The 22,681-nt window shown below is 40.1% G+C and overlaps 1 protein-coding gene and 1 non-coding gene across 2 annotated transcripts; both read right to left on the bottom strand.

Moving 5' to 3' along the window:
- Positions 1 to 1,946: 1,946 nt before the first annotated feature.
- On the bottom strand, positions 1,947 to 8,636 carry LOC115591303 (elongation factor 2). Its single transcript, XM_030433185.1, has 13 exons — positions 8,483 to 8,636; positions 7,210 to 7,424; positions 6,524 to 6,705; positions 5,872 to 6,083; positions 5,473 to 5,651; positions 5,205 to 5,310; positions 4,674 to 4,926; positions 4,306 to 4,501; positions 3,847 to 4,213; positions 3,359 to 3,712; positions 3,016 to 3,198; positions 2,715 to 2,847; positions 1,947 to 2,319 (listed from the first exon to the last, which is right to left on the bottom strand). Exons 1-13 carry the CDS (start codon positions 8,483 to 8,485, stop codon positions 2,126 to 2,128), a joined length of 2,577 nt encoding a protein of 858 aa, XP_030289045.1. The 5' UTR covers positions 8,486 to 8,636; the 3' UTR covers positions 1,947 to 2,125.
- On the bottom strand, positions 5,015 to 5,081 carry LOC115592094 (small nucleolar RNA SNORD37). Its single transcript, XR_003986070.1, has one exon. It is a non-coding gene; the product is annotated as a small nucleolar RNA SNORD37 (small nucleolar RNA).
- Positions 8,637 to 22,681: the final 14,045 nt, after the last annotated feature.

Below are 22,681 nucleotides of genomic sequence, written 5' to 3'. Positions count from 1 at the left end.
CTGACCCCCCCATTAAAGGATTGCTTAAAGTATTACAAAAGAGAAATACTCAAGTAAAGTAAAAGTACCTCAAAAGTATGCATTATACTATATAATGTTAAGTAGTTAATCTTTGCTGCAAACTGTTCTTAATGACGCTATGAAATCGCCGAAACGACTTTAAAAGCTAGAAAAGTACAACATCGGCATACACTTTCCATTTATCATATCAATACAGTGAATTATTAACATCCACACAATTATTCCTTTTATGTAAGACATTTTTATTCTACATGTTATAAATAGTACTCCCATATATCTGTGGGGTTGATAAGATTGTAAGGTTGTACCTTTGTAAGAAAGGTTGTTTTACTTTCATAATAAGGATGATATTATGGAACTACTATTATATATTATGCTAATGTATTAATAATTTATTATTATTTATCTCCCCTTATTTTGCACTGCCCTGTGATGTGTAGGTCTTTATTATTGTCCAACTTGATGTTGTGTTATATTAATGGTGACATATAAGTTTTTCATATCGTATCGTAATTGTTTCCATATTATACTTGGGTTAAGCTTAATTTGAAGGCACGATAATGTCTAGCTACCACACCCAAAAATACTTGCCCACCACCAACAGCTTACTCTGCCTGCGTTTTATTCTGAAAGTCTACACCGGTAGTGGTCGTTTGCGATCATGCATATGTCGATAACCTGGATTTGATGCTTGTCGTGATCGTTATTATCATCTATGTTGAGTGCCACCTCGTCACCATAATACTAAAGCACATTTTTAGTTGCGCCCCAAATGGCCTCCTTGTTAACATTACAAGAAGAAAAGCGACGCATTACAATTTTCACGTAGTGCCACATACACAGCTTTTTAGAGGCACCATGTACTGGAATTATTTTTTTTCCCATGCGGAATTCAGGTGCTTTGGAAAGTTGGCAATCATGTGAGTTTACTGCCCCCCACAGGTCACAGCGTGGAACAGCATCTTGAGAAGAGAACAGTCTATGTATTCCTTGAATTAATTTTGAAGTATTAAATTTGGAATTTCTTATGTGAAGAACTACATTAATCTTATTTTCTTAGATTTTGGGGGTTATACCCACTTACGGTAAATACTTTCAAAGCACAGTGATCACAGTTAGAAAATCAGAAAACAAAGCTTTTGACAATATGAAATCATGTTCATTGATCACAGTTCCTGATAGTTCCTGATATTGATTTGCAAGGGTGGATGTTGAATGATAAGCATACAAATAAAGGGCAGCTATGGTTGTGGATTACTCCATGCATCTTTTTCCAAGACAGATTGACTACAAGTCTAGCGGCATGAACAGGGGAATATGGTAGTTCATACCCAAACTGTTATTTTAAGCTACAATAGTACAGTCAAAACAAAGTTTAGGACTGTTGACTTATTATCTTGTTTGAGTCACTTTACCCATCTGCTCATTTCATGTCTGGGAAACATGAGACCAATTTGACAAGTTCAGCTAGTTTGATTTTGTGGCACCCCATTTGTTTTGTCTTGAGACTCTCCTTACAAATACAAAAACATACCTGCAAATGTTTGGCAAAATGAGCAAAACAAAATCATGATGAAATGTGTCTGGTAACCTTTGCCATTTTCTTTTAGGTCTCTGCCTAGTCACCCAACTTCTGCATCTTGTGAAGGACCCCAACGGAATAAAGTCAGATTTCTTTTCATCCACAAAAAATAAAATAAAGGGATTGGACCACATCACACAACCCTTGCAACATAACAGCGATCAATCTGGTTTTATGCTCCCATCATGGCAGTGTAAACCTTGTGTCCTGGCTGACACTTCAGTACACTCTGACTTGCCTCATCAGTACAGCTGTCCTTCCATCAATTCATTTTATATCAGTAGTGAAAAAGAATAAAAAGCTCTCGCATGATTATCCCCATGAAGAAAAAAAGCCTGAACCATTCAATTTTTTATTTTCCTTTATTTATTGTTTACAATTTTTGTAGGTGTTTATTCATTAACGTCAATCCTTTTGGCAAACCTTAGTGCTCACTGTTCTGTACAGTCCGGTCCCACAATGTAGACATAATTTGTTGGGAAGGGGAGGAATGAGGCAAAAGCCACGTGAGGTCCCAAGCTTTTACAATTTGTCCAGGTAGTTGTCCAAGGCTGGGATACCTTCCTTGAGACCCTTACGTTTGCGTGTCTCGGTCACAACGATACCGGGCTTGGAGGCAGGGTCGCATGGGTCTCCGGGGAGGATCTGCCAATGGTCGAACACACACTGTGGGAAGGCCTGGCCACCAGTGTTGGAACGAAGGTCTGCTGTGAAACCTGGGAACAGACAAAGCGAAGTTTGTTTCATAACTTCAAATACCTCATGGGTAAAAGTGGAACAAATAAGGAAGACGACATTTGTTTTCCCCTCTAGTCAGAAAATGGCTTTCAGTATCACATAGGTATGGCTGCCATAAAGATGTCAATGTCTACAAACACGCATCGCAGTAACATGATTTCTAGCAATGCATAGCATTTCAAACAGCATTTTTGAATAACTTATCCATATGACTCAATATATGGCTTTAATCTCCATCTCAGATAAATGCCATTAGTTTTGCTAATTAAAGTTACTAAAATGCTGCCCTGATTAGTCAGACCAAGCTAAAACATCAGGCAACAAAATCAACACTGGCTGCTCTGCCAGTATCCCTTGTTAAAATAAAACTTACCAAATGACTCCATGACAGGCAGGTATGCCTTGGTAAGGCGCATTGGTGTTCCCATGACACTGATCTCCTCAATCACATGACCACGCCTTCTGTTCAACACACCATAGATTCCACCGACTGCTGATGCAGGACACTGCAAAGTAGACAAGTGATTTTGAGTCAGAGAAAGTTGCTTGTGAAAAGACAAGTCATCGATTGTCGGAGCAACTTTAAATTCAAGAGCTTTATTCCTTTGATGAACTCTGCTCCATCAGGTAACTAGAAGAAACAAAATATAGACTACATCTCCAGTGACACGTACCTGGACCTCGACCAGGTAGACAGGCTCCATCATTCTGGGTTCAGCTGTGAGCTCACATGCGTACAGAACTCTGCGAGCTGTGGGAATAATCTGACCACCACCACGGTGAATGGCATCTGTATGCAGGGTGACATCATGGACGTCGAAGCGAATGGCCCTCATGTTCTCTTCGCAGAGGACACCCTACAGACAACATTGAGGCACCATTTGTAAAGGAAATATATACGTATATGAATTGATCACTGGATAGAAGTACACAATGATTTAACCTGATAGATTATAATGGAACTCAAGACTGTTTTTGCTGAGTGTAATGACCTGTGAATTTTTACTGCCTCCTTACCTCCTTAACTGCCCACTGGAAGCCAGCCACAACACTATCCTTGATCTCATTAAGGTACTGCACTCCCTTGGTGACATCCACCAACATGTTCGGGCCTGTTCCATCAGGTCCGAAGCACCAGATCTTTCTGGCCTCACCGACATCCCAATCATACTTGTCAGCAAGGTAGCGGGCACGGGCCTTGAGCTCCTGGCGAGAGCTAACATCACCCTTCTCGATGTCCTCAGGCAGCCCATCTTCAAGGGGACGGGCCTTCATGAACAGACGGTTGTGCTTGTTGGGTGACTTTGACAGACACATAACAGATGATTCTGCAGAGACGGTCTCTCTGTAGGACACCACTGGATCAGATTTCTAAAAAAAACAAACAAACACAAGTGTCAATGCAGAAATGTTCACCTTGAGGGATAATATATTTACATTAAGCTCATTGGTGTAAATAGGTTTTACTGAAGAACATCAGTTTACTCAAAAGTTGCATTTATCACCTTGAGTGGAATGCAGGCATGATCCTCCTCCAGATCCTTCAGGCAAATCTCCAGATGGAGCTCTCCAGCACCAGCAACGATATGTTCTCCAGATTCTTCAATGATGCACTGCACCATAGGATCAGACTTGGACAGACGCTTCAGACCCTCTACCAGCTTGGGCAGGTCAGCAGGGTTCTTGGCCTCCACAGCAACCCTCACCACAGGGCTAACACTGAACTTCATCACTCTCATGTTGTGTGCTTGCTCAAAGGTGGTGATTGTTCCAGTCTTGACGAGGTACTGGTCCACTCCAACCAGACCCACGATGTTACCACATGGCACATCTTCAATGGGCTCAACGTAACGGCCCATCATCAAAATGGTCCTAGAAAAGACCAACAGTTAGATGTGACCAACATCTGATACATTTAATACACATACCCAATACATATTGATAGGCCAAATGTTGCAACCAACCTCTGAATCGGCTTCAAGTAGAGGTCATCCTTCTTTCCAGGGACATAGTTTGGACCCATAATGCGAACTTTCAGACCAGTGGAGACAGACCCAGAGAACACACGGCCAAATGCATAGAAGCGACCCTTGTCATTGGTGGGGACCATCTTTGAGATGTACACCATCAAGGGAGCCTTGGAGTCGCAGTTCTTGATACCTGATTAAAAATAAAAAAATGACAGTCTGACTCAAAAACCACAACAAATCCAAGCCACATATGCACTGATGCCCTGCCAAGGTATCTCCACATGGAATTGCTGAAATCATGCATGTGCTGTGTATGTTACAGCCTTAAATTCCTGTTCATGATTGAAACTTAATTGTCATACCCATGGCAGCCTCATCATCGGGGGGTCCTTCATAAAGCAGGTCACAACGGTACTTTTGTGCAGTGACGGGGGAAGGCAGGTGGATGGTGATCATCTGCAGAAGAGCTTCTCCTGCAGGCAGCCAGCGGCGCATCACAGCCTTCAGGAGAGGCTTGCCCTCCTTATCTTTGTCCTCGGTGTCCAACTTGACTTCCAGCTTTGTGATCAGTTTGGCAGTTTCTTCTTTCTTGAAGTTCATGATGGCATCAAACACCTACACAAAGCAAGTCATTTTGAATTAGTAGGCTGCAATTTAACAAGGCCCCGCCAAGAAAGTCTAAGTAAACCAACTTTTGTGCCCTTCTCAGACGGAAAGCTATCATCACTGTTACTCAGGTCAAAGTGAAGAATGTTTAAGTCATCACTTTCAGGCACATAGGTAAGTTTGGGGAAAAAAAAACAAAAAAACCATTCGCTCTGACACTCAATTACCCAATTGAGAAGTGTCTGTCTGTACTGAATAACATTTTTATAAACCGAAAGTCTTGTTACCTTGAAGATGGGGTCCAGGATGAGGGCGACAAATGTACGGGGGTACTTGGCGCCATCAGGTCCTTGAGAAGTCTTCAAGAACTTTCCATTGGCTTGGTCGAAGTACCTTAAATATACAAACATGGTGTTAAGCTTTACCAATACAACAGTCAGGCTAACTACTACAAGCAAATTTAAAAGTGTATGCTTCCATTCTCACCCCTCTGCTTCCCATACCCCAAGCACATGTGCTTTCATTTGCTAATCAAGCTTTGCTTAAGAGACTCACCTATCACCCCACAGCTTCTTCATCATGTCTTCCACCTTCTTGCAGTGCTCAGCTGCTGACATCTGGGTGTTGCCCTTGGCGGCAAACTTGGCTGCATACATCTCAGCAAACTGCTTCAGGGTGAAAGCCCAGCCATGGAGTCCAGACCCAAAGCCAACAGTACCAATGGTTGGATCGATCTAGGAGAATTAAAGACACCACATTAAGATCTCAGTATGAATGAGCATCTTTAAAAGAAATTCATGTAGTTATGATGATAATGAATGAGTATTTTACTTTAGACACAAGCTTAAAGAGAAATATTAATTCTAAGTCTCAGTTCAAGGGCTTTATCTTGTTGTCTGAAATGTACTTTATCTCTGGGTAAAGCAGTACAATGTGGTTCAGGAAGCTACTCACCTGGAGGTTTCCCATAGGTCCTTCCTCGTCCTCTCCATAGGTGGAGATGATGACATTGACCGACTCAACAATACGCTGGAAAGTTTGGTAAAGGTCTTCAGCTTCAAGCTGCAACTCCAGTAAGGCACGGTCCATCTTGTTCATCATCAGGACTGGCTTGATGCGCTCGGCAATGGCCTGACGGAGTACTGTCTCAGTTTGCACGCAAACACCTGGCAGGGATACACAAGAATAGTTTAACCCACAGAAAAGGCCATAAGGGTTGTCAAGTTTTATTTCACACTAGACGCCTGTTAACATGGCAACATCACTCATTTTGTAAATTGGCACCTCAGGTTTTCCTGCTGCACAAGCATTTGAATGGAACAAGGTTCTCATAACAAAAAATGTTGTGCATTTAAGATATCTTTGAAGTCAACTATGATCAAGGAGTCTCCCCACCCCAATCAACACGGCAGGTTTTCTCGCACGGATCGAGGGTCTAAGGACAGAGGATGTCGTTCACTGTACAGATTGCAAATCCCATTGAAGCAATGTGATTGTTGGCTAAATACCTAAAAATGATTTGATCAAACTACCCCATCAGCCAAGACAAGCATATATTCTGCATTAGGAATTTGTGTTGCTGAGGATTGGTCAGCCATGGCCTTACCAGACACACAGTCCACCACAACCAGGGCTCCGTCAGTGACACGGAGGGCAGCAGTCACCTCAGAGGAGAAGTCAACGTGCCCGGGTGAGTCAATCAGGTTGATCAAGAAGCCATTCCCGTCCTTGGCTTGCTTAATGAAGGCCAAGTCATTATCGCCGAGCTCGTAGAACAGGGAGATGGCGCTGCAAGTTGGAACAATTTGTTAGAAAGGGTTAGTAAGACGCCAAATAAAAAATGCCATACGTTCCCATTATTGAGGAATATCATCCAAACATAATTTTCTATGCAGAGGTCTTCCATACAATGCCTCACAATATAGCACTGACAAAATCTAATGACTTCACATCTACTAGAATGAACTTCACAAATGCAAGTCTGCCAATTGTTTTTTATACCATAACTGTAAAAAGTCAAAGCAGAACAGTAGTTAAAGTTATGTTCATAACGGCGTACTTTGCAAAAATGTTTAGCTATAACATTACAGTATGTGCAATATAGAGTAAAAGTAAAAACTTTGACAGCTATTAGGAGCTGGAACAACGCAACCCAATTAGTTTTCACCCAAATGCACTTTGACTCAATTGGGGAGGTGCTGCATAAAAATGTTTAAAAATACACACACCACCCGTTATGTAAATCTGCTTGCTACAAAATGCTGACACACAGTAGGGACACAAGATACTTACGTTGACTTGATGGTGATACAACGTTCCTGTTCATCTTTTCGTGTGTCTGTGAAACGGGTTTCTCCAGCCCTAGCAGAGGCAATGATGCCAGCCTTCGACACAAGCGAGTCCGTCAGGGTTGACTTTCCGTGGTCAACGTGAGCAATCACAGACATGTTACGGATGTTGGCCTTCTTGTCCATGATGGCACGGATCTGGTCGACTGTGAAGTTCACCTAAGGAGGCAAAATCAGGTTAGTACATTCACAGAAAGAGGAAACAAACACCTGACAAATCCGTGTAAACGTCGCAAAAGAGTCTTGAAATATCAGCTGTGGATCTTGCCGTTAGAACTCATGGCCACTGATTTTCATGTCGTCATTTGTTTTAGTGCGCACACAACTGTTATTCAACTTGGCCTCACACTAACTACACCCACAGCTTATCGAAAATTACTGCTGACGCAACGTCAACTGTGCAGCATTTCCACCAGGGCGTTGTGTCCGCCATCAGCATCACATCAGCTGTGACGTTACCGTCATCTACACTGAACAGAAATGTATTACAGCTCGCTGTCGATGTTTAATAGTTCAGCCAGTGAACTACTGATATTTTGACTACGATGACAATCAAATCACAGTTGGTATAAATACGTTGAACCACGTTAAAAGCCGGCACAATGTGTCGGCTCTTGTAGGCCACGTGTACAGACTTTGACACCATGCTAGATGCTAACACGGGCTTGAAAGCTAAATTAGCCGGTCGGGCCAGAAACGCGAAATGCCGGCAAGTCATCCTCCCTACCCCTTACAACGTCAAAAACATATCGCCAACACTACACCGAGACTGCCTTTTTAAACACTCGTGTTCTGATACAGCTACGTTCATCTTGACTTAGCAAGAATTTATAGAAAACACTCTACGTTGGATTACAAAGCGGACACCAATGGTAAAAGTTAGCCAAGTAGCGGCACCCAACGTCAGCCATTTCAGCCTGTAGTTACATAAGGGCCGGCCGGCATATCGCCTTTCAGAACATGTTTTAAAAGGGGTAAACAAGCAAATAATCCAGCAAAAATTCAGGAGCTGATTTTTAATCAATAATCACATATAACGGAGAACGTTGCAGACAACGAAATGGCTGCCATTTTGATCAAAGCCCGATCCATAGATCGGACATGCAAGTAGCGTAGCATCCGTCAAAGTGCCCATGCAAAATTAGAAATGCTAACATCGAAGACACCATTTGTATCCCATAACTCATTAAATACTCGGAGAAATGAGACAAACTCACCATTTTGGCGGATGGTATTGGATTCGCTTAGTGGCGAAAACAGACAGGAAATTTTACGCTGCCCACCTCACGAGGGCATAGGCAGGGAAGAGGCCGCTGACGTCAGAAAACAGGCCTTTATAATACGTGCGTCATTCCTGTGCGTCCTCACGTACAAATGTCATTACGCTGCTTCGGCTAGTGATCACAAGTTTTCTTGTCGATGGAGTCGAAGGAGCTTCATCATCATTCATCCGAGTTAAATATTTATTTAAATCACGACAGACATTGATGATAAAGATAATTATGGTCTAATTACAAATCCTGCAAGATATTTGTAAATGCACCAGTAGCTTTAAAACATGCTTTTTAAAATGTACATCAATAATTATAATTTGTAAATAACATTTTTTTTCTGATTAAATTAATATCTTTTTCAAATAAGAAGCCAAACTGAATTTTCTACAATTCTGCTCCATCTGCTCATACTTGTTTTTTATATAAATGCATATATCAAAACAATGAAACTCATATACAATGCAATAAGCTGTGTTACATTCCATCAACAAATGTAAACTGCATTTGCTTCGATTTTTTGACAAGGAAAATTTAATCGCTGATCAACTGAAAGAAAGAAAACCTATAATACTATACTTTCAGATCATAAACACGCTTTTGCAGCTAAGAGTCAGTGAAAAAAATGCATTTCTAGAATGAGGTTCTACTACGGAATGCCTGAACTAAACAGACGGCTCACGTGTTTTCCTGTTTTGTCTCCACATTTAAGACTTCCTTTTTTTCCTTCTCCTTTCCACTAGGTGGCTAGTGATCCATTCTGGTGAACATGTGGCATCATAGAACAAGTCCTTAAATGACCTTATATGCATGTTCTGGTCATCTGCCACAGGTGGCCTGCTGCAAATCCCTCATGCCGGTTTAAAGAGTATAGATAGATTCTAGATTATAATATTCCTAACTTAATGTTTTTCCTCTATAACTTGGTGGTAATCAAATCTCAGTGCTAAATGTTTCAAATTAAGTGACTCCGATCTGCCACACACAGGATTCCTTAAATTATCTAAGTAAAGCTAGAATGTAAATGAGTAGATTTACTCAAATACTGTATTCAGTACAATTTTGAGGTAAGCAATACCTGTAGAACTACTCTACTTGAGTATCTTCAGTTCAAGCTACTTTATGTCTCAGCATTATTATTGATGTACCATTTACTCCACAGTATTTATTGTGTATACTAAGCTGTATTTACGTTGCTTTGCAGATTCATGTTATTTTAACACAAAATGCAATCAACAGATAAATCCTGATGTATTATCATACACCAAACTACCCAGCAGCATCAACATTAGCTCTACCTTTAACAGTTACAGCACTGAAGTCATGCTTACACATAAATGTATCAGTCCGCTCAGTGATATTTGCCGTATTTATCTGGAATGAGAATGCAAAATGTTGCTGGCAGATTTGAATCAGATTTGTGTTGTTTTTTCATTTGCCATGAATCAAAATATGCATTTCTTGTACGGTACAATAAATCAGACGTATCAGGGATTACATTCTTCTATCCAGCAATCTTTTCTTTTTGATCATGTACTGCACCTGTTCTGTAATTAATCTCTGTACTTTGCCTTCTCTGGCAAAAAGAGCAAACAGATATAAAGTGCTTACTAACTATGAAAAACATACATAGAACATAAAATGATTATGAAACAATATCAATCCTGCATTATGAAAGAAAACACTGGTCAGAAACAGTCACTAATCCATCCTGCTGATGAAAAAAAAAAAAATTGTAGTGTTGTGTTGCGTCAGATATTTCATTTTTTCATTGTCAGATTCTTCGCAAAATTATTTTATTTTTCCAGCAGATGGTGCCCCAGCTTTACTTCCAGAAACTTCAGCTTCCAGCATTCCAGCCTCACTAAACAGAGCTACTGAACTGTGCTATTGAGATGATCATTTCACGCTACATAGAGTGAGGCAGTGATTATGTTGCACTCACAGAGATGTTTAAGACCATAAGACAAGGTTAACAATACTTTTCTTCATGGAATCGATGCAATCAGTGTGAAAAACTAATAGATGTCTTCTTTGATCGTGCTAGAATCAATACACCGTCAATCTCCGGTTAAACTAGTCTAACTAAAAGACTCCTTCTGGTGCTTTAACTGGACCCTGTTTGGTTTATAATCAAGGCTTTCAACAACTCTGTGGCTTTCAGTGATGGAATGTAATCCAGTAGATTCATTCAAGTACTGCACTTGAGTACATTTTCTGAGCTATTTTATGCTTCCACTGGGTAACTTTCACTTTTACCAATATCATATTTTAGCACAACATCTCTTTTACTCAAGCATGACTTTTGGTTATACATCACAAGTTGCTTTTAAGTACATATGCAGAGAACGGGTTGTAGAAACAACACAAGGGAGACGACCGAGGACTGATATTCTTTTTACCCTCAAAGGACGTGTTTGTTTTAGACTCTCAGAGTAAAAGAACCAAGGGAACATGAATGATGAAATGTATTGTTACTTGTCAAGAGCTCATTGATCCAGGAATTTTGGAATTCACACAGTCTTCAGGTAGATGGGTTTTTCTACCTCATGTCAGCTCCAAGGAAAGGTGCTGTTTAACACAAGGATTTAGTGGAGGCTGCAATAAATGGAGCCTGTAAGACCATTTCTTGTTTCTCCCCAACATTCAGAATAGAAGCAATTAACATTTTCAATACCATAGAAAAATATCATATACCTGCATAATACCCATGCATGAGGAAGGTCCTTGAATTTTAATTAATTTATCCTGCCTGTTAGTCAGTAATGGTGTACAAAATGGTGTTTAACCATGCAGTTCAATGTACAGGCTTTTTTGTCTGATCTTGGTGGCTTGTTGTATTCGCTAATGAATCACCAATGAGTGCAACATGCAAGTTTTCTTGTAAGCAACAATGACTGCTGTATGATAGGATGCACTGATGCTAGCAACTGATGACGATGTACCAAGACCTCCTCACAGATGCATTACTTTTCATTCAAACGCCTTCAGATTCCTCAAATTTTACAAGAAACTCATATTTTCCCCTACACCTGTCATTATAGATAAAAAGCACAAACCACTCTTGGCCACAGCAAATCATTTTTGAGGGACATTTCTTTGCACCTGTGTGGCGCACTCTCTTACATCATGGAAGATAATTGGATGGATCAGTAAGGAAGACAGCATGACCAGTGTCTATTTCTACAGAGGACAGACTGGTGAATGCAGAATGTTAACGTGTGGGTGTATGTAGAGGCCTGCAATTATCCCCGTCCCCGCTCACATGATAGATTGACCATTATGTGATGAATTGTACGGACGTGCTAGTGTCAAAGAAGCGCTCTTTAAGAAGCATAAAATTGTTCCATGATTCATACGCTGCGAGGAGAGAGGGGGGGGTGCATCCGGAACTCAATTAGAAACAATTGGGACATGCTCAAAAAGCACAAACACAGTAATTTGAACAAATTTGACAGCGTTAATTATATGTGGGAAAAGGATGGTGAGTGTGTAAAATTTTCTCATTTAACGCCATCGCACCTGATCTGCTTTTCGTGTTCTGTGCTGTTGCTTTCAGCCAGCTGTCATATCTGAAGACTCTCACACAGAATGATTGACATGGAGAAATGGCAGGCCGCTCAGCCTGAGTAATTGACTATGGATTGAAATGACACCAAAGTTTTTGAGGGACAATGTGATTTCTCCCACAACAGCTATCCTGGGGGAACGTTGTGGCTGTGCTCAGTTTAAGAGGAATTCATGTTCTGCTGGCACTTCACGTGACAGAAAGGAGACAGAAGTGTGACACACTGTATCCACGTATTTGCTTCAGTCTGATCCTTTGAAATGCAGGCAGGCCTGACTGTCTTCAACATTTGTGATTTCTCCAGTCTCCCCTTCTCCTCTGTACTCTTTTCTTTGATCCCTGACCCTTGTACTTGTTACATAGGATCCCAGGCATCACTTCCAGATATCAGTGATCCTTTAGCAACAAAATACTCTATATCGAATAAGATTACAGTCAAGTCTAGCTCCTGACAGCAGCGATGGTGCTTCTGAACTTCTGTCTGAAGAAAAACAAGACACAAATCACTGACACTCCTCAGTGCTCACATCACAGCAGTGTTAAAATAATGTGCTTCAGAGCCCCTTGATATATTCAAAGCACATTTGCACTGTCTCATTCATAAGTACTGCACATTGTTGCACTCTGTCCCCTGGAGCCTCTCTTGGGTATCATTATCAAGGCAAACAGCAAGAATGTGCTATTAATAATAAATGAAGGGAAGAAAAACAACAAAAAACACTCATTCGTCTCATCAAATAACCTAACCTGAGATAGTGGAAGATTATGCATGAAGAAACTCTTTGACAAAAACAGCACAAAAGTTTTAACGTAGCAAACTTTAATAATTGATGATATCATAATAACGATCAGCTTTATTCCCAGAGTATGTTGATTAAGAAACACATCAAATCAATTTTATTAATGTAGCATTAGTAACATTGCCCCCTTGGGCTTTTACAATCTGTACAGTGAACGACATCCTCTGTCCTTAGACCCTCGATTCGAGTGAGGAAAAACTTGCCACAGTATGCCTCTCAAAAATACTAACACATAGCCGAACAAAAGCCAATAATCATATCCTTTGCACCAGGACGTTATGTGGTTTGTCATGTGTGTCTTTAGCTGACGTGAGCAATACATCGTTTCTCTAGAATGCTCAACAACGTCCTCCGGATACGTTTTAAGCCATAAATCAATGATATTTTGATATGATTGTCTGAAGACGTGTATGTTTCCTACCTCATTGAAAAGTCCTGTGCATGTGCAGTTTGGTCATCTCATTTTTGTAAAGTTGCATACCACAACTGTCGCAAAATCAGGCTTGTACATAAACAATAAAGCCAGGAGAAATGTTATCCCCAAAAGACTCTAAAAACCTGATCATACACACATGAAACACATCATTCTGCACAGCAAAGGTGAAAAAGTCCAAGTGAGGTAAAACCCATGTTTGCATGTTTGGACTTCAGAGGTTCTATATCATGCCTAATTACAGGGCTTATTTTGGTTGTCCACCAGAATACATGCCTTTCATGTTCGGTGTCTTTAAACACCATTTTCTGATGCTGTCCATGGCTGCAGCACCTCTAATCACCCTCTGTCTGAACATTCAGTTTCAGGGCCCGGGCTGCTCTGATGGGTTAATTATCACAGGCCTGAGCAGCTGCAAGTGTTTTTTTTTTCAACCCCATAGATCTAATAATAGAGCTTTACTCTGAGAGCAAAGATGGCGCTTACACAGTCCTTTGAGAACTGCTCGCCTGGCGCATCCGCCAAAAGAAGTTTCCTGGGTTTACATCCTGGTTATGCGGCCCACCATATGTGCAGTTCCAGCTCGGCCCATAGGCCTTACATTGTGATGATGTCACTGATTTTTACATGGCTTTCCTCTGCTTTTAGGAAAGTTTCAATATCAAACCATACATTTTCTAGAGATATCACGATAATGCCATTATCGTGAGATGGTTTTATGAACTACAAACAATATTTGCATTTGGCAGTCACTCTGTAGGTGTCTGTGTCTTATTGGCTGCTGTATAATGTCAGAATGGAGCGGGCGAATCGTGCTTTACATGCTTTAGGGCAATCTCTAAAGCACAAAATGATCAAACACTGTCCATGTAACCACAGCTAATGTGTCGCTTTAGAGGGAGAGGACGAACGGCATATTTTGGAGGACTGTTTGTTGTGTGGAAAAAAATACATATGAGACATATGAGACACTATAAAGAGAAAGATTTAAGACTAAAACTTTCAGCTGCACGCCTGTAGATGGGAACATTCTATTTGACCTAGAACGAGAAAGAGGGACAAGGCTGTACAGGGACAAGAATATTTTCGAGTTCAGGCCATCACAGCTGTTCCTTGAAAAAGTAGAAGTCAGCTAAAGGACAACTTTGGTGATCCTACTGGACCTTAAGGTGCTGCTCCCTCAGGCATGTTATCCACATTCTTGCTCTGGGCGAACAACACATTCATTCATTCATTCATTCATTCAGTTGTCCAATGTCAGCGGGGATAGGCTCCAGCATTTCCATATATAAACAGATGATTTGAGATTAAATGCCATATCAGTATTTCGCTGACCTGGCAAAGACACACCAGCACGCCACCAGGGAAGACTTGTCAGAGTCTTTACACATCCACTACTACAGGATACTTGTCAGGGAAATGTAAACGTGGGCTGTGTTAAGTTATTTGAACAACTCTGTCTTGGCAATTTGGAAAGGTAATTTTATGTTGTATTTATGTGCGTCATTGTCGTGTCGTTGCTTGCCAACAGTAAACCCATGTTATTGTTGACGTTCAGTCCAGCTGTTTGGCGCATTCTGTTTTGAGCGAAAATATGATTGAGGTAGTGTAATTGAGGGTCAATGTGATGTTCCACCTCATCACCATGTGGCATCTGTTGCATCTGTGTTGAGTATGGACTTTTCCCGAGCTTTACCAGTTTTGAGTGCCAAATTATCCATTCATGTGTGTTCGTTTGCTAGCTACTCTGATGTGAAAATGTCTAGTTTCTATTTGCAAGCAAAACAGTCATCTGCCCATAAAACCAACCGAAAAAAAAGGCAACTGGCAAACTGAATCAGAAAAGAACATTTTGTGATGATTGACTTAGTTAAGTGCAACCCTCTCCTCTGGTATTGGTTATTGCTCATTTGCTGGCGCTTTCTCCAATGAATTTGTCACCACGCAGGAGCGCTTCGGAGATTCATTAACACAGCTTCAGAAACCGCAGTTTTAACAGTAAAATCGTACTTCACCTACATCTGTCATTATTGATAAAAACACATATCACTGTGACCACAGAAAGTCATTTTTGTGTGACATTTCTTTGCCTCTGTGTGGTGCAGTTTTCTGTTCGATTTCTATGGAAGTAGGCCTATATGACCACCGTTTGACAGTTTCAAATATCTGAGAGAACAGGAAGTAAACTGCGTGTAAATTTCTCATTAACACTATCGCACCTGGTTTGCTTGTCCAGCCGTGTCACATCTGTGCTCGTAGTTGAACAAAGCAAAGCAATTGTCATAGACGTAAATTGTTGATTTGATTCGTGTGCCTTGTACCTGCTCTATCAGAAAACTCAGTTCAGTCAATCCATGTCACCGCTGAGGTCCCCTGACTATCCAGACCTGACTTCATCCCTGACACCAACTCATTATGTATCAACTGAAATTATGATTGAGTGCGATCATCACAGCGTTGTACCTGTAGACCTGAGGCAGCTGTCAGTGTTGAGTAGCAGTTCCCCCGGGTTTTTTGAACCAGTCCGAGTGCCAAATAATCCATCCATGTTCATTTTGCCTGCAGTGATTTACGTAGCTGCTCTGGTGTGGAAATTCCTGGTTTGGACTGACGCAACACTGCGGTCAACAGTAAAAAATACAATCAGGAGAAAACATTTCTACATTTGTGATGACTGACTTAGTTTAACGGAAAACATTTTCATTCTCATTATATTACCAAAATACTTTAAAAGGAACCAAAATCAGTCATCCATGACTCTGTATCCTGGTGGCGGGATGAATCAGGTTACTTTAAAGAATCGCTTTCCCATTATTATCATTATTATTATTATTGTTATTATTATTACTATTATTATTAATATTATTATTATTATTATTATTATTATTATTATTATTATTATTATTATTATTATTGTACGGGCCAGGCCTTCTGACACTGGAACTAATTCTTTGGCATACACCTCCCTGAGATGACTGGCATTTACCGGTACCATGAAAGCAGTGGCAAAGCAGATCACATGCCTAGAATTTGGCTGTGAGAGCAGTAATTTATAAAAAGTGTACATTCTTGTACAAAGTGGTATAGAGAAAGTTTACGAAAGGTTTAGTTAGTTTGTCCCCTCTCTCTATGGCCTGCAAGCACGATCTATCAATGCCACTTTAAAAAAGGCTGTGCACTGAGACTTTTTGATGGCCCAGCCTCTTTTTTTTTTTTTTTTTTATCTTCAGTGAGTTTCTGAAAATGAAGTTATGGCCAAGTGTTTTGTAGGAATAAAAAAGAGGCGGCACTGTGAGAGAGCTTTCTGAAACTGACATGGATTCAAATTTTAACCTGAGTGTGGAGACAGAGGACCAGTCTCCACCAGGGCAAGTCCATTACTGCAAAGTGACAGCCCTCGCATTACGCCGAAATGCACAAAGGCCACTCGTGTTCACATTCTTCTGTAGCTGTGTCTACAGATGCGTGGGGTCATATTTGAGATGATAACTGACTGCAGTTTTACTAACCAAAGCACTTTATGATACAAGACTGCATTCTCACACTAGTAGCAGAGATTACCATACAAGGCACCTCCGGCTCATCAGGGCGAGGTAATTATTCGTATGCACACTACACACTCACAGATGGGGAAATTTAGGGATAGGTCTCTTGCCCAGTGACACCTTGCCATGTCGACTGTGGCCACACTTTTAAGTTGATTACTGAAACGCTACAAGGACAAAGTCAAATTCAATTTCATTCTAAGTTTGTGGTTTTTAGATATCTGAGGTCAAAGGTAGTTAAAGTGGGTGATAACGAATTAAAATGGCAGATATTTTCCTCAACAGAGGCATGAATCCACTTTCATCACGGTTTAATTGCATCTCAGCCTCTGGGTCAGGGCTCAAAGGCTAAGAATGAGTTGTGCTGAAGACGGGGTCACACTGGGTTTATCAGACTAAACTTATTTGATGTATGCGGATAAAAGATCAAATTAACCAAATTAAATTTCCAGGGTCAAGACTGAACCTTCAGACTGAACCTTTGATCTGACAAAGTGAAATAGTTTTGCCGACTGTATCCTCCTGACTACCAGTAGTTCAAATTTGTCCTCTGTGGAGGACATTTCTAAACCTGAATATCTCCCACCCACTTTATACTACTAAATGAACTCCTTTTGCTATCTACAGAGGACATTTAGGGCTTTTCAATGATACCAAATGTGAAGGGGTGGGGCTTTGGTACCTTTTTTCTTCCTCATTTAGGAAAATGGCAATCACATTTTATGGGAAGAAGAAAAGTAAGCACATAATACTTTTTATTGAGCAAATTTTGGCTTGAAATGTTGTTGGCATATTTTATATAAGTCTCTTAACAACACATTAAAACATTGTCTGAATTTTTTAACTGTATTTTAGCATAGTATTTAAGTGTTTAAAAATGTCCTCTGTAGTGGACATTTGTAGTTATTTCCTCCACTTTGTTCTGTTTTTTCAAATGAAAAGAAAGGGAGTCATTCTCAGAAGCACCTTGGTTGCCATCAAGGTTCAGTTTCACATGTATGGCATTCCAATGTCCACTGTAGTTGACTGTTACCATAGGGTCGTAACATGGACATATGATATCGCAAAAATAAAAGCTTTTTTTTTCAAATAAAATGTTTTCAGTATTCTAATTACCTTACAAAGATTGGGGAATTAAAAAAAATGTGATTGGACAATATTTTTTTTCCTGGTAGTCAGGAGGATATAGATTTCCTTGACTGTATAAACACCGTGCCATTCTTTCAGGCATGTCAGAATGAAAGCTCTTTCATGCACTTACCGTGACATTTACAGACCTGTAGACTGAATTGTCCTTACCTGTTCAATGGAGCTGCACATAGTTATTTGGAGGGGTCACTTATGATTTTTAAATGTTACCTTTAAGGTCAACACCAATTATTTTGTTCGTGCCTAACCAGCTCTCCACTGTGCTCAGACAGAAGTATGAAAATGCATGCTGACAACTAGATTATTATGCTTTGTTGCAGGAGCATAATTTGGTAAAAACACTAAGTACTAGAATGTTATTTGATGCAGTCGCTGTAATGAAAGGCTGCAGACAAGAGGGAACAGTCTGCTATTGAACCATTTATAGACAGTTAATGTAGGTTATATAAGTCTGTATTTAAGATTTGAATCCTAAAAATTCTCTCAATTTTCACAGAACTTTCTGTGTAACAAGTACACAAACTTGAGCAGAAGGTTACGGCAAAGTTGGCACCACAACATCAGGGCCATTTTTAAACTTCCATCAATTGGTGGTTATGAGAGTCTGACTTGTACAATGTCCTCTCAATCCTGAAGAGGATATAAGTATCCCTCTAAAAAATCATGGGTGCCACTAGACAACTAGACAGTGTTTATTTTGATGGAAAGGTTTTGACTTTCAAAACAGTTTATGTGATTTTGACTTTCAGAGTGAGAGTCTTGTACGGTTTACCAATGACTCAATGGATGTGGACTGTAAGATAGGACAACAGAGAGAGAGGAGAAGAGAGGAGAAGAGAAGAGAAAGTGGAGGGGATCAGCAGGAGTTTATACAACAACAGCTGGTACAAAGCTGTCATGTCATGCAGCTGCCACTAGTTGTGATTCACCAGTGTGAAATAAATGGCAGCAGGTGGCAATGGCTGACAGCTTATATTTGTCTCATTTGACTTGATTTTTTGTTTGTAGGTGTTACATTGCCGAATGCAGACGAGCTTTAAAAGGGAATGGCATTTTGAAAACCAGCCCAAAAATTCAAAATGACTAATGACCCAGTTCTAGCAGGACACTCTAAGCTCCTTCATACAGGGATGCCAGCAGAAAGGCTTGAATTATGTGCAGTGCTTCTAGTGTCTTTTTCGTGGGCAAGTATTCTTCAGTTGAAGCTAGACTTACAGGAGCCAAGGGAAGGTACTGCTCTACATTACAGTGGCACTCATATCAAGAGTGGTTCAGTTTTGTGCGGCGGGTTACTAATGCGTCACGTGATGGGGAAGTCAGATGAAGGGGGAGAAATCAATGGTTTTGATTTTTGTTGTGGTTGTGTCATCACAATGTAAAAAACAAAAAACAAAAACAAAAAACCAAAACAAAAACCAGCATGGTGCCAGCTTCATGGCCAGAAGGCGGCTTACTGGAGTACTGCAGTTAACCATACACACAGACCTGAAAGCTCCTGACATGCTGACTTCAGGCCAGCTTTTGTCGACGCTGAAAGGAGCTTCGATGGCATGCTTTGCTGTATCAGTTGACTGTAAATTTTTCCTGAACCATCGCATTTCAGTGACCTGACTTGTTTTTTTGTTGTATTCACTCTTTACATTGATATGAGCCTACTGTTATGGCCCCTTCTGCTTCCTATATATAACCTGTTACTGCTCTGCTCTTGTTCAATGCACCCTGTAGGGTCTTACATTCCAAGATAATAATAACAAATATGTAGAGGGATTATTTTCTGCTGTCTGCATGCTGCTTATCGCATAGCTGTGTTGTCAACGTTGTTGTGTTTTTTTTTGCTCCATGGGATTCATACCCATGAGCAGAGCTGGACTGCAGAGTACAACCGCATTTCCATTTCAATTTTGAGTGCATCTTGACTGGGAGATTTTCAAGCAGCTTTTCTGAAAAACACAATCTCAAGGTCTTATTTCACTGTTGTCACACTGGCCTTCTATAGCAATTCAGTCAACATTACCATACATAAGGTGTCCTTACTTAATAGACTAATGAAAACAGTGTGTTGGTGTCCCAAGGTCATGAAAACAAGCATCTTAATGTTTAAGAGAGGGGGCTGTTTGAAATGATAGTAAGAATTTTTGCTTTTTTCTTACTATTTATCAAAATATTTTTGACTTATATAGCAAAGGAACTTATAAAATATAGAAATTAAATTTCAGCCGTGACTGGTTTTGCATGGACTGTCATCTTTTAGTGAAAAGATGCATCGACTGATAGACAACTTTTTCGCTTCTACGCAAATATTGACTGCACAGTGAAATGGCTGTGGTAAAATGACACAATGCGCTTAGAGATTGGCTCCCATAAGCCTCGCTTTGACATCGGTATTCACTCTTGATTTGTCGAGCAGAAATGAAGGTCAAATTATGGCACGAAGGAAGCAAGTCTGCAATTGTCCAACCAAAACAGAAAGAGCCACTGTTTTCCCCATTCGCAATCCCCAGGTAATGGTGAAACTACTGGAACAACTGTGGACACTCACTGCAAAATAAAAAGAATCCGCTGATAGAGGAGGTGAAAAAGGTGAAGGGAGAGAATGGCAGAAACCGAGGTAAACAAGAGTGACACCTGACTTGATAATTTGATGGTATAAAAAACTGTTATAAACATGTAAGCCCAATAAACGACCATTTATTAAAGATGTTTAACAAAGTCGGCTACCACAGAACAGATGAAACTCATCCAAACAATTGTGCTCTCTGATTTCACATGCTGTGCTCCTACGCTGTTATCATGCCTACAAACATTAAGCTTAAATAAAAACAGCTCTTGTCTTTTATCCTCTAGTGATGTATGATAAGAAATGATTTGAGCCACTGATTAATATCAAATAGGTAAAGAGGAAAAAAGCAGATAGAATCATCCAGAGGGAGATAACAATTCTCTATCACTCCCCGCTGCTGTGAAAATAAATTGATTTACCAGCCAGACAGCTTTCTGAACAATGTGCTGCAAGGCATATTTTCTCCTTTCTTTTTGGCCACTATACTGAAAAAAAGAAAGGATGATAGAACAAAACGATTGATTATTATCATACTTTCGGTTGAGTGGCATTATAAATTTGGAGTACATAGACCAACAAGGCTGTGCACACAAGCATACACAGGCACATTTAAGTTTTCTTTGTCTTCACATTTTGACAAGCGGATTGTTGTTTTGGTTTCTTAGAATTGGTCTGAACATTGTTATTGACTGCAGGACAAGAGATCTCTGTTTTTGTCATTGCAGGGTTGTTACAGAGGTGTTACTGTGTTTCTCCTGTGACAGGAAAAGAAAGGATTAAATTCAGAGCAGACCATTTCCAAGGCTGAACGGTGTCCTCAGTTTTCTGTTACACGTTCACATACTGTCAAACAATTACTTTCAGGTCTGGCCTGACATAACCAGAAACATGATGTTTGGGCAATGAATATAGTAAGAATCTACTTCACTCATAATTTTCATACTTTAAAGTTGTTAATTATCTTTCACATCTTTTCATATCTGATGTTATGTATGGAAATTTGTCCAAAAGCATGACACTGGTGCAGTCAAGGCTACTTGGTTTATGAAAGTTTGATTAAGGGTTTTAATTAAGGGCCAAGAAAAAGATTGATGGATAGCTTTTAATCACACGGTTAAAATTGTTCTGCCAATCATTTTTCTATGCTGGACACAATGGAGTGAATATTAACGACTGTTAAATTTGGCTTCCTTGGTAAGAGGAAAAAAATAAATAGAAGATAGGAGCACAATAACACCAAATCAATACATATAAAGGAGCGCTGTGTAGTTAAACTCATAATCTTACTTACATGTACATTACTAGTGGGATAAAAATAGAAACTCAGATATATTCATTTTTCCCAGAACTGAATAAACAAGCTGTTGTCAGAGGAGAATAAGGTCCCCAGAACACAGTTTGAAGCTAGAGAGGTGGCAGGTTCCGCCACATATAAACAAAGTGATGTGAAATTGTGTTGAAAATTAGTGGATGATTAGAATTTCTTCCCTAAAACTACAGAGTGCACCTGTAAGTATGCCATAACCAGCATTCCTTATATATTAAACTCTCAGTGGATGTGTAGGTATTTGATACTGAACTCATATTTATGGCAAATCAGGCACAGGCCAAACTTTCTTCATGTCCAATCCTGTGTAGGAGCAGAATGTGCCAACAAAAGAGATTGCTGCTCCAGTCCTCTTGCAGTATGTGGGACCTTTCATATACAGGACGGCATAAAAATGGTACAGCAATTTGTCGGTGATCTTTTGTTTTCAGGTGGTGTCATTTTTACATTTCTTGTGATATATTGTGTAGCTTATACAATATGTCAGCATGTTGAGATATCTCCAGTGAAAGGCCCGTGTACACTACATTTGAAGAGCAGATCATTATAGGACTCTGTCAGTCAGTCACTGGTGTCAGTCCCCAACGACTGAGGGGTTGTTTCAATACTCAGCATTTTTGCATTCGTGTTCAACAATCATCAAGGCAGAAATCCATTCTGTTAGCAGCTAACAACGTCTCTATTGATAATAGTCTCAATAGACCATAGCAGGCTGAAGGTAGTGGGTACAAAGTGATTGCACAACAACACTTTGCAAAATAAA

The sequence above is a fragment of the Sparus aurata genome, chromosome 11 (genome assembly GCF_900880675.1).
Source record: "Sparus aurata chromosome 11, fSpaAur1.1, whole genome shotgun sequence".
Taxonomy (NCBI): domain Eukaryota; kingdom Metazoa; phylum Chordata; class Actinopteri; order Spariformes; family Sparidae; genus Sparus; species Sparus aurata.
The sequence above is the reverse complement of the archived record's forward strand: the minus strand, read 5'-3'. Positions and strand labels throughout refer to the sequence as shown.

Bases quoted from the DNA above. Each gene is read 5' to 3' on its own strand.
- LOC115591303 (XM_030433185.1), bottom strand. The intron at 6,706-7,209 runs GTAAGTATCTTG...TCCAACTTGCAG, and splicing joins TGTATCACCATCAAGTCAAC to CGCCATCTCCCTGTTCTACG. The intron at 3,713-3,846 runs GTGATAAATGCA...TGTTTTTTTTAG, and splicing joins ATGCCTGCATTCCACTCAAG to AAATCTGATCCAGTGGTGTC.